Below are 12,072 nucleotides of genomic sequence, written 5' to 3' on the forward strand. Positions count from 1 at the left end.
GTGCATACACTGGACTTTGGCAAGAACCGCGATCCTTGTGATTGTATAGTATGTACTGTATGCATGTTGAGTGAGTCTAAGTCAAAGAACCAAATTTATGTGCAGTCTGGAAAAGATAAAGGTTATATAGATTATTTTCCCTTGCTAGCATATAAGATATCTCTTATCAAATGGAGGAACAATGACGCACAATGTGTGATTACCTGGTGATTGGCAGAGAGGTGTCCACTAGCTTTAGTCCAGATGACAGGGGGAGGAGGATTTCCTGGCGCAAAACAATTGAGCTCCAGATTGTGGCCTACTTGGACATCAGCTATGGATGGTTGGATGCTCACCACATTATAGCTATGATCAGCTGCAAGGCACAAACATAAATAGTTAAGCTGAACAGTGTTTTTATCTGTCAGAGTATTTATAGTAAAACACAATAAAATGAAATTAAAATTGAAAGTTGTGTCTGAGCCACTGATGACTTTAGTTTGACTACCATGCTGTCTTACCTTTGTGCACACTGACTTTAATGGGAGCACTATTTGAGCCAATGCTGTTGCTGCCGACACACATATAAGTACCCGAGTCGGCCACCTTGATATTAGGGATGAACAGAGTACCGATGTCGGTGCGGTCATTACGAGCCTGGAGAGGACATACAAAAATGAGACAAACTTAGAAACTACATTACCATTCTTTTGTGAAACAATACAAAACAAGTGTTATTTGACTTATATTTGCCTCATATTTGACAAAGATAAATCATAAACTGACAGAGCACATTACTTACCTGTGTCCCTTGAAACAGCACAAATATAACATTGCTGATTGAGTCACATTACTAGCTAAAAGCAACACAAAAGCGCTATAGCATAGGTCTTAAAGACGAGACAAGAGCTGTTATTACTCTAGTTTGTACAGTTGTTTATGAATTTGGTGACACTGTCCATCGTACATGGAAGTGTAAAAAGTAGTGCCAGCTTTACTACGATGTTATGATTTGTTAATAGTCCATGATCAGTGATAATTACAGCACTGTGCACTCATCTTGAGGACTTTTCTTTATATTTTGTTCCCAAGCTTCCAGCAGCCTTCTTGATTTTTTAGGTGGTCTCTTCTCCATTTTCTCTTATGAAGGTCTTTCAAAATTCTTTGAACATTGGCTGTTTTTTAAATCCTTTTAGACCATTTGCAAAGGAAGGATTTTTGTTTTTTAAGCCACGTACCACTTACCAGGCCTAAAAAAGTATCTAGAGCAAATAAACAGTATCTGTTTAGGAACAGATGCTTCAAACCGCTTCAAGAATTTACAAAGAAATGTTGCTTAAGAGCAATATTTCTTGTGTTGAATCATAAGCACAGACTGAACAAGTATTATTGTTCAGTCCCAATTCCCAATTATTGACTTTCAAGCTGGTTTAAAATTGAACAAACTCTGTTTTTGCCTTACATAATGTACCTCGATTTACATTTGCACATTTCAATAAATCACTGTACCTATTTTCAACTTTCCTAGCAAAATATAAAGAAATTTGGGGTGACTCAAAACTTTTTGCACAGTACTGTAAATTTACTACAGCTTACAGTTGTTGATCACCAAAATAATGAAAAAATTACAACATTTAGAGAAGACAGGTTGTGACAGTTAGCATTTTAAAACAGGTCTAAACTTTATATCCACCATCAAATATCTTAAAACAATTTCACCACATATTTATGAGCTCCTGAGACTTTTCAGCTAGCAACTTGACTTGTTTGTACTCTACTCCACATGGCAGTCAGATGCCCAGCAAAGCTGAAAATGAGCTTGTATTAAGTTTGGAAACACCTTAGATGGGAGGAGAAACAGAAAGGGGTTGGTCTGGGGAGGGATTACTGTATCCGGGGGGTGTCAGGGCATCCATGGACAAAGCTGCTTAGCTTCGGACCATTCAACCGTGAGGGAGGCTAAACCGAGCAGTGGCTGAGGCGGGCTGTGGCTCAATGTGTGTCTGAACCCATTGACAAGTTTTCAAAGCAAGCTGTTTGCTAGAGCATACAGAATTTCTGCGTGGTCGCACGGCAGAGCCCGGCTCCCCCTGGGAAAGGCTGACACAACGCAGTGGCTCTCTGAGGCAGAACTAAACAGGCCCCGAAGCCCTTGTCAAGCCGAGGAGGGCCGGTCAGAATCCAGACTAACACAAAACCCTCTGGGCAGGGGGGCAGAGGGCTACGCCTGGCATAGAGAAAAATATGTCTGAAATACCTACAGTACCTACTGTATGCTTAGTGCTGTTAATACACTCAATGGAATGATGGGGTCAACTGGGTGCTGAGAACCCAAACATTTGAGGGATGGTATGATATGGACAGCACAAAAACAGGACACCATGGAATGCCTTTATTATTACAACATAATTTAAAAACAGGTACTGCATGCGAGTACACTAAGAAGTCAACCGGGCCAAGCTAGTTGGTTTTAATGTATTTGGCACCAATGCCACAATGACTTAGTGAGCAGCTGTGACAAATTAACATAGTTTACAAAGTGTGAATCAAGGACACGTTTGATCATGCACTTAGTCGACAATGTGTGAAGACAAGGTCAGTAGAGGACAATGGATGTGAACTATGAGACAAAACAGACAGACGGTGGACAGATGGACAGACCTGCAGGTCCTCAATACGTCTCTGTAACACATCGAGACTGTTGCTTTTAAACTGATGGAAACCGTGAGAGGGAATAGCCTGAGCAAATGTCAGAACAGGGTAGGACAAAAAAAAGAAGAGGAGGAGACAAACAGAAGGGAGGGAAAAATAAAGTTAAGAGGTCAAAATGCTGAAACAGCCATAAACACTCTGATTACCATCGGCACTGGACTTACCTTGAGGTTTTAGATAGAGATAATACAGAAAGGAATATAAATGCGATTACCGTTTTTAATTAAATGCTGTTCTTTCAGGCATTGGAAAGATGGATATAGCTCACCTGAGGGGGGATTTGTCCTCCATTTTTCAGCCAGGTGAGCTTCGGGGTGGGTGATCCCGATGCTCTGCAGTACAACCTCAATGTGTCACCTTCTTGGACTTCTGTATTTTGAGGACTGACTTGGACTTGAGGTAGGTTGCCTAGACCGCTAGGGTTAGAGTCTAACCAAAGAATGCAACATGACATTCAAAGACACATATTGTGATCACAGGAAACTGGAATCATCTGTTAACTTAGAAAACCACTCTATTCCTAAACCCGAACATTGTATTTTGTCCCCAGATAGTTGTGAGTCCTCAAAATGTTTCTGTGGAAACATGAAATAAAAAGGCATACACACTTAAACACAGTGCATACTTTGGACAAGGAGAGAAACCCGCGCTGTGTGCTCGCCATGCGTGTTTAGGGCCTTGCAGGTGTAGTCTCCCTCATCAGCCGCGTCCACTGAGGTGAAGGTCAGTATGCCACCTCGTATCACTGCTCTCTGACTCATTCGGTTACCTGGACCTCCTGTAGGGACAATTACACTAATGTCACTAATGACAAAATCAAAGCAGTGGGGGTAAGTTTTGTAGATTTCTTTTGCTGGACTAGATTTCCTAGAGACAAACACAACATAGCGGAATCTGGTCTTTCTACTTAAATAACTAGAAATAGCTCAATAAACCCTGCATTAAATAGATTAAGAATGAAATCCAACTTATCATACCAATCCATTCGATGGCAGGGGTTGGGTTTCCAGTTACTGTGCAGTGGAACTCTGCCCTCTGGCCTTGATAGACGTTCAGCACTGAGGGAGTTACAGTGGCCAGAGGCCGGGCCCCCTCTGCAGCTACAGAAGGACACAATTCAGTCAAGCACAGCTCTAAAATCTCGCCAGACCTAACATGGAGAAACAGACCTTCTAAATGAATCATGAATTTTTGTCAGGAGACTACAGCCTCTGCTTGACCATCGGGTTATTTTATTACAAACTGTGGAAATGTTTTTACATGTAAGGGAGTGATCAGACTTAGAGAGAAAGTGATGGCCTGTGCCTCAACCCACTTGGCAGCCTAAATCCCCAGTGCAGACAAAACAGATGAGATGTGGCATGCAGTCCTTGGCAGGGCCTCTGGGTATATTGCTGTCTACGCCAGTTTGGCTAGCTTCTGGACTGTGTATTCGATCCCAGGGTAGCAGACCAAAAGAAAGGGCTCTTTCAGTCGGATGGGAGGAGGCTATGTACTGTAGGCTGAAAACTGGGATTTTTGAAGCCTTGGCTAATCTTTGACTCTCTGACCCCAGTGACACGAACACTCCAGGGGGTTCACTGTGGGACATGAGGCAGGCATGACAGTCTGAACACTGGCTTAGCATCTATGAACTGATTTGATTATGACTATAGATGTATTTTATTATTTGTATTTGTTATGTTTTGTAAATGTCACGTCACAGCAAGAAGGCCGTGGGTATGAATCCTCCGTGTGACCTTTCTATGTGAAGTTTGCATATTCTCCTCATGCTTGCCTGGGTTCTCTCTGGATTCCTCCCACAGTCCAAAGACATGAGGTTTGGCTAACTGGTGATTCTAAATTGTCTGAAGGCGTGAATGTGAATGGTTGTCTGTCTCTGTGTGTTGGCCCACTGACAGACTGGTGACGTGTCTGTCACAGGGCAGACATGGTTGCCCCCCACCCACACATACCTGGATTGGATAAGTGGAACAAAACGGATGGATGGATGTAAATGTCTATGGTAGAATCAGTGCAACATGCAATAACACTTAAAATACCAAAAAAGGAAGAAAACCCACCAAAAAACTACTTCTCACATTATTAACATGGGATCTGTCTTAGCAGTTAGCTTTGGTTTTATCTGCCCAGTTTTTGAGATATAATTCTTCTCATCTTTTTTTACTCTGGTTATACTGTATTACAGTAAAGGTATTTCATTTGCTATTCAAAAAGACTAGCAATATCAGTAGTTCCATTAGTTTGTACTATTTTTTAACTAAATGCCAAGAAACATGTTAACCTGCATGTGTTTAGGAAATATATTGAATAATTTGCTAATTATCACATTTTAAGAAGAGCTCAAAAAGATTGGAAGTTTTTATTTAACAAGTTTTAGGGCTATAAAAAATACCTGACACTCTCGGCCTGATGATGGTGCTATGTGAAAGGTTTACTGGTGTTTACAAACAGTTGTGAAAGGATGTGAATATGTGTAGTGCTGCATATTTCATGGCAATCCATAAAGAAGTTGTTGAGGAATTTTATTCAAAAAAACATAAACTGAGCACTGAGTGAGTCTGGAAAATAGTCATGGGAATAAGAGTTATTCTCTGGGCACCACAGATATTATATGGAAATCCATTCTGTTACTCGTTGAGCTAATTCACCTGTGGCCACTGCAGAAAACAACTATCTATAATCACACTAGAATTAAGATACTGCTTTAAGAAACAAATATTTTCTTCATACAGTGTTTGATTGTATGAAGCCACTGCAGTATAGTTTAGCCTAAACACTCACGGTGTTACTTGAAGTACACTTCCATCTGAGTATCTCTTCACACAAATGGAAGTGTGGACTCCAGTCTGCTATGCACATTTAGCTATGATGCAATGGGGTTGTGATGAGATGTATTAAGCACAGTATGATGTTTGAAGCCCAGATGACAGTATAAAAAAAGTTTAGCATGATTCCTGAAACGATAGAGGAAAGTGAAGAGGAAAAGAAGGTAAGGATGAAGTGACATTTCCTATATGACATTCTGTCATATAAAACATGCAAGTACACAACCAGAAAATTAGCTGGACAATTATTATTTTAACAAAACATACTTAATTACTTTGTCCACGTTATATTTCATCTTTTTTGGTCATCTGTAACTAGGACGATAAAGTAACTGAAAGGACTCCAGTGACTGAAAAAAATAGATTTTTAAAAGTCTTTTTCTAAATGATGGAAAGTAGACTCTACATTCACAAGGAGATGCCCATTGGAATGAACATGCACTTTTCCCAGCAGTGATGGATCCAAATGAACCAAAAAAGTCAAGTAGGAACCAGTAACACTCATGTACAATCTTATAAGCCTTAATTCTAAGAAGGACACAAAAAACACATTTTTAGCTCTAAATTCGACTTTTTTGATACTTTTTGAACACCACATAAGAGAGCATGTATGCTCCAGGTTATTATTTATGCAGCGTCTGCAGCTGTTGCTTGGGTGGTTGTACATGGATGTTACCAAATCACTAGCGCATCCATGCTGTGGAAGATTAGAGCATGCATGTAAAGGAGACAGAGAGAGGAGGGTCCTTCTAGGGAACCCTGTAGAAGAAATCATGCTCATGCGGACTTACTATGTCTGCGTCCTTCAAACATTTCATAGGATGTGTAAAACATCTGAGTCTGTGAGGCCTCTGGATATGAGGGAGGGAGGAAGGGATGAAGGGAACAGGTAAACTGACAGGTCAGCTTTCTGAAGTAACGGTGGTTTACCTCGCATCTCCTCAGAGACACTTACATCCGTCCTTGCATGTGAGTCGCCGTAGTTTTTCCCACTCGATTGCAAACATCATCACACACGATGTAAACATGTTAAAAAATCATGGGATTGAATTCAAATGGCACCACTTTGACATTTGTTTTTCCATTTCAGCTTGTGGTTTTTTTTAAATTGTTTAAGAATTTGTCACTCGTGGTGCCATTAAATAGCTTCATGCATTCAAATTAATACTTACCTAATACATATTGTGTGAGTCAAGATAGTTTCCGAAATGATGCTTTGAAATGTATCAGTTTTATGCTTATCTAACAATGAGGAAAACCCACTTAGACTTTAAAGTCTGACCACCACATGTGTAACAGACAAAAGAATCATGAAACATACAAACACACAGACACACAGACTCAAAGAGCATCACTATGAGAACTGTTCAGCAACACAAAATTAAGATATACAAAGTAGCCACATGCAGGTTAGTAGCAAGAAGCTGTTTTAAATACAGAAATTTCAGGTGCTAAAAGCCAACATACAGCTTGTGGTCACCCTGAATCTAAAATATATTATAGATGTAAATGAGTGAGGCTGTAAAAAAAAATCTCTTTGTTCTATATGTGATACTTTTAATAACTTTTTTTCTTTTAAACATATTTCACAGTTAATATAAATACATTGTAGTGTACATTACATAATTTTGGTGTGTTTTAAAAAGAAAGTAAAAAAAAGGAGAGTAAATTTAAAAATATATTTAAAAGCACATTTGTGTATACATGCTGACATGTAGCCTTTGAATTAATAAGAATGAAAAATAAAGAAATCTACTCAGTCGACTGAAATAAAGCCAAAAGACAACATTTAAAGTTTAACCTGTGAAATTAAAAAGTATTTTTTTTTAGTAAAAATACTTAAAATTGTGTGAATGTAAACAAACATCTTGCCATGTAACTGTGTCCACGTTGCCTTTTTTAAAGGTTCCTTTAAAAAGCCACCCAAAATCTACATTTCTTATATATTTGATTTCATGAAAACATTCTAGGCTAACAAATTTCAGTCAATCACAGAATCAAAAGCACCAACAACATTGACAAAGTGTAAATAAAAAACATAATATACAATTGTAGTTGATTTAATACATGCTTTTTTCTTTTTCTTCTGCAGGTCAGATGAAAAAGTCAGATATTGAAGTTTTTAACCAACAAAAAATTAGAAGTAGCAATCAATACAAAGGTGGACTAACACTAAAGGAATGAAACATTACTATTACAACAGTACAGCACAGTTCAACAGTAAATTTAAACATAGATTTAACCAACTGTGTGACTAGTAGCACCATTTTGTTCAACAACGTTCATCATCAGGATGGTAAGTGGAGTAACAAAGCAGCCAGTAGTTTCATGAAGGGACACTTTAAAAGTTGGGTAACACAAATACTCAAGAGTAGTAGGACTTCTTCCTATTCATCCTTTACAGTGAAGTCCTAGTTGAATGTCAGTCACAGAGTCACTAAGCACACATCGTGGCATCCGCATTTCCCCTCGTCTTATGCACTACGCTACACACACTACACTTAAGCCAGGGAGGAGCATAGGAGCACACCAGAATCCAGCACCCTGCTAGCAAAATGTTTGGCGGCACCAACAAGAAAATCTATGAGTAATCAGGAAGCAACCAGACCACCACCGATTAATTATGAAAAAATAAACCAAAAAACAAACAAACAAGAAGATAAAAATCAGCAGTAGCTTCATCAGAGTGTTGGCAGAAAGCATTGTCCACAAATCACATCTCCAAAAGAGATATGACCTTTGAGTGCCCATTAGTTAATCTGTATGCTTGCCCATGTATATTGTGTGTTATATCTTATGTTCTACAGTTTCAGTTATTACCAAACCCACAAGCTGTATTTCTTCATATATATTCCAGGAAACCACATTAAGAGACACAAAAGACTGTAAGTTAAAAAAAAGCAGAGAAGAGAGCTGATTGATTGGCAGCATGAGGTCAGACATGTCATATATGTGGTAACTGAGAGCAGAGGGCGAAAGCACTGGGAGTTAGAACTGCAAGCGCTTAGGAAGCTGTTAACCCTGAGCTGAATGTTTACATCACACGGCGTGAAACGAAAAGCATGCACTACTGTAAGACGACGGACTGGGGTAATGTGTGAGGATGAGAAAGTATGGTAGTCACAGCTGGTATGGCAGCAAGGCGTGATGGGTAATGGAATGCGGTGCCAAGGATCACGAACCTGGCACGTAGAGGATGGCTCTGCCCTCGTCCATGCCAAACATGTTGGAACCTGTGCAAATGTAGACACCTGCATCCTCAGGCTGGACATTCTGAATTGTTAGGATGCCGTTAAAGTCCATGGCACGGTTGGGAAGTTTCCCATTGCCGCTTCGAGTCCAGACCAGAGTGTAGGCTGGTGACTGTACGTAAGTTAGCAGATAAACATATATGAATCTCACAGGGTATGCGTCTCCAAAACACTGTCTCAGTGTCTCATAAATAAAGGATGAGCCAGCGTTACCTTGCTCTGTGCAGTACAGATGAATTGGACAGTAGACCCGACCCTTATAGTCTGGGATTTGGGCTCTTCAACGATTACCTGGATAGGTTTGGAAGGGACACCTGGTGGCAGGGAGAGTTAGATTACATTGACTGTTTAAAAATACTTCAAGAGGATTTCAGAACGCAACACAAGACACCAATTTAAATTTACCACAAAGCCCAAATCCTTTTTTTTCATCATAAAAATCAGTGTTTATTGAACCACAGCTGACATATATTTGGTGTTCTTTAACAGGCAGCATCAGGAAAAACATCTTTCTCTTAATGTGACAGTGATACCCATACACACTTGTGACAACAATTTCAGCGTGGCTCCTGTTAGTGCTGCGCTGGTCTTGGCAGGTGCAGATGTAAACACCGGCATCCTTTGGCTGGACGCTGGTGAAGTACAGCTCGGCTCCTGCACACACAAATTTCGCATTTGCATATATATCATCATTCTACTATACAAGATACGATCATGTCAGTTTCATTTACATTTAGGGTGAAAGGGTTGAATCTTGTACCTTGTCTATGTCTCTCAGCACTGCCGGAGATTGGCTGTCCATCTTCTCTCGACCAGAAGAAATAGTGCGGAGGTGATCCAGACACCTGACACCGCAGAGTGACAGGGTTTCCCTGTGGCACTAGGACTCTCTCTGGATAAATTCTGACTACGAGTGGGGCTGCAACTGGAGGTGCAACGGTCAATATAAACACTCAGGAATTCACTCTGAGAAGAATTTTGTAAGAACAGTCAAAAATTTCATAAATTTCTGAATTATTATGTTTCCTATAGATTTCATGCACAGTTACAGCACAAGGCTTTCATTTATTTTATTGGAAGCATGGAAACGTTACCATCATTTGGACGACACTTCTCTCTTGCCTGTGGGTTTCCAACATATCCAGGAGCACAACTAACAGGCACAGAAAAAACCCCCCGTCTCACAACAGTCCATGGAAAGCAAAAGCACTTTTACAGAAATTCCAGTAGGTGTATTTTAATAAATGATGCATTTCATCTTATTAAGGTTTTTCTGAAATAAACACATGAGGTATTCTCTCTGAGAGTAGCAGTTATCTTACCGTTCACAGTACTGGCCAGTGTAGCCAGGCTGACAGGCAGTACACTGGTAACCTCCATTTCCAAGGCTCTCACAGGTAGGGGAGAACCTGCATAAGTTACACACACAGTAAAAGTGTTGGTCTAGAAACTCAGTTAACAAGTAATTGGTGTTTACTTGTAATTTTGACTAGACTTAGGGTCCTTTATGGAAGTTATAGTAGTCTTTAAGACTTTGCCTTTTTACAATTGTTTTTCAAAATTATTATTTTCAACAGATTTGGTATTTCATTGCCATGAAACAGCAAAATTATGTTATGGTAAAGTGAAATGTAAGTGCAAAATCAGACACTTTCATCAGGATAATGAAATACGCAGGATTTGATATAAGGCTGTAGTAAACAGGGTAATGTTTCACCAATACTCCAAAATCTACAAGACAGGGTTAATTGCACTGGACAGTTGTCCTGAGCTATAAATAGAGCTGGAATGTAACGTCTTAATATACGTGCCAGAACTTACTGGTTGTCTGGGTCAGTGTGAGGGCAGGCACATGGCTGGCAGTCTTCTGGAGTGCCAACAGTGGGGTCACCAAAGAAACCAGGAGCACACTGCTCACAGAGCTCACCCTGCGTGTTATGTAGGCAGCTCTGGAAGAAGGCAAATACTCTGTTTAGAGATCTTGTCAGGAAGCTTTAATTCAAAGAAAAATACCAATCATTAGCTGATCTGGTGCTTCGTACTGTACAGATGCCGGTCTCCGGGTGACAGGAGTCAGAGTGACCATTGCATTCACAGAGCTCACAGTGACCCAGGTACAAGCCACCACCGGTGCGGGTATAGCCAGGAGCACAGTCCTAAAAATGACACATACTTGATTTAGGCACAATCAGGTAAAAAGGAAAAAGAAAGAAAAATCTGAGAAATTTATTGAAAAAAATATTGACCTGGCAGGAGAGTCCCTGGTATCCAGGTGGGCATCGGCACTGCTCCACCTCGAGGGCCTGTGCCAAGCCGCTGTAGTTGGGCACAGCAACTTCCATGCTGATGTCAGAGATGCTGGAGGAGCGCATCTCTGTGGAGTAGGATGCTCGAATCAGGATGTCATCGAGATCAGCCAGAACCATCATCAGGTGCTCTCTAGTGGCAATCATGCCATCAGGTCGACGCCAATTTTCCTAGTAGGGAGGAAAAAAAATAGGCTAAAGCAATTGGTGTGCATTATGAATAGATTTTAAGAAAAGTGAGTTTTAGCATGTTCAGCTTCAGGAAGATAAGAAAACAAAGGACAGGCTCAGTCGTGGATGGTTTCACTTCAACAAGCCTAAAATTTTCTGTAGTTTTTATCTCTATCTATATATATATAACACAGGCCTATAGTAAAAATTAAAAATATATTTAAATTGGAAAAATCTAACTTGTAATTAAATTGGCTTATAAAATAACTTAACGCTATGAACCACTCACCTCTCTGAAGACGATCTCAAATGTATTCATCTCTCTGCCCTGTTGCCTCCGCTGCCAAGGCTGACGGGCTACCAAGGTGATGTCATTACCCTGAAGGAAAAACACAAGCAGGTGAGCAAATCCTCCTAATGCATATAACAATGGTAGAAAACAGCAAACTTCCCAGAGATACTCACAATAATCTGAACGTCAGCATCATCAAGGAGCGTTCCTCTCGGACCAGCCACATAGGAAATGGTATATTTAAGTTTTCCACCATAGGACCCCACCTAAAGCGTGAAATTTAATGTCAGGTTAATGAGTGTTGCAGTTCTCAAGATAAAAGAGAAATGTGAAACACATTGGTGGCTTCTGAAAGTGAGTTTTTACTGACAACAAGTCCTTTGATAGGAGGATATAAAGGTGTAAACTGATTTTTTTCCAACATGTGAGCATCTTTACATTTTGCAGAGTTGTAAATACATGTAAAAGTGCATTCCCTGAATTTTATCCATGGGAAGGATGTCTAATGGCTTCTGTGATTGTGAAGGTTATTT

General features: G+C 40.1%; 1 protein-coding gene across 21 annotated transcripts in view; it reads right to left on the reverse strand.

Annotated features, from left to right (window-relative positions):
- Positions 1-12,072, reverse strand: part of hspg2 (heparan sulfate proteoglycan 2) — a 94,462-nt gene that overhangs the window by 19,967 nt on the left and 62,423 nt on the right. For 19 of the 21 annotated variants that reach the window (XM_085393440.1, XM_085393426.1, XM_085393434.1 and 16 more), the window contains 18 exons: positions 11,713-11,805; positions 11,537-11,626; positions 11,017-11,247; positions 10,813-10,926; positions 10,592-10,719; positions 10,093-10,179; positions 9,865-9,923; positions 9,531-9,695; positions 9,314-9,424; positions 8,984-9,084; positions 8,702-8,882; positions 6,311-6,370; positions 3,669-3,791; positions 3,317-3,469; positions 2,960-3,120; positions 2,641-2,718; positions 501-636; positions 204-355 (listed from right to left, as the gene is read on the reverse strand). In XM_085393440.1, coding sequence (XP_085249566.1) covers positions 204-355; positions 501-636; positions 2,641-2,718; positions 2,960-3,120; positions 3,317-3,469; positions 3,669-3,791; positions 6,311-6,370; positions 8,702-8,882; positions 8,984-9,084; positions 9,314-9,424; positions 9,531-9,695; positions 9,865-9,923; positions 10,093-10,179; positions 10,592-10,719; positions 10,813-10,926; positions 11,017-11,247; positions 11,537-11,626; positions 11,713-11,805 — 2,223 coding nt within the window. The remainder of the gene's footprint in view (positions 1-203; positions 356-500; positions 637-2,640; positions 2,719-2,959; positions 3,121-3,316; positions 3,470-3,668; positions 3,792-6,310; positions 6,371-8,701; positions 8,883-8,983; positions 9,085-9,313; positions 9,425-9,530; positions 9,696-9,864; positions 9,924-10,092; positions 10,180-10,591; positions 10,720-10,812; positions 10,927-11,016; positions 11,248-11,536; positions 11,627-11,712; positions 11,806-12,072) is intronic. The other 2 variants (XM_085393429.1, XM_085393431.1) reach the window with 2 other exon arrangements.

Source organism: Rhamphochromis longiceps, linkage group LG20 (genome assembly GCF_057381845.1).
Source record: "Rhamphochromis longiceps isolate RC_006_pf linkage group LG20, R_longiceps_female_GT1.1, whole genome shotgun sequence".
In the NCBI taxonomy this organism is placed as follows: Eukaryota; Metazoa; Chordata; class Actinopteri; order Cichliformes; family Cichlidae; genus Rhamphochromis; species Rhamphochromis longiceps.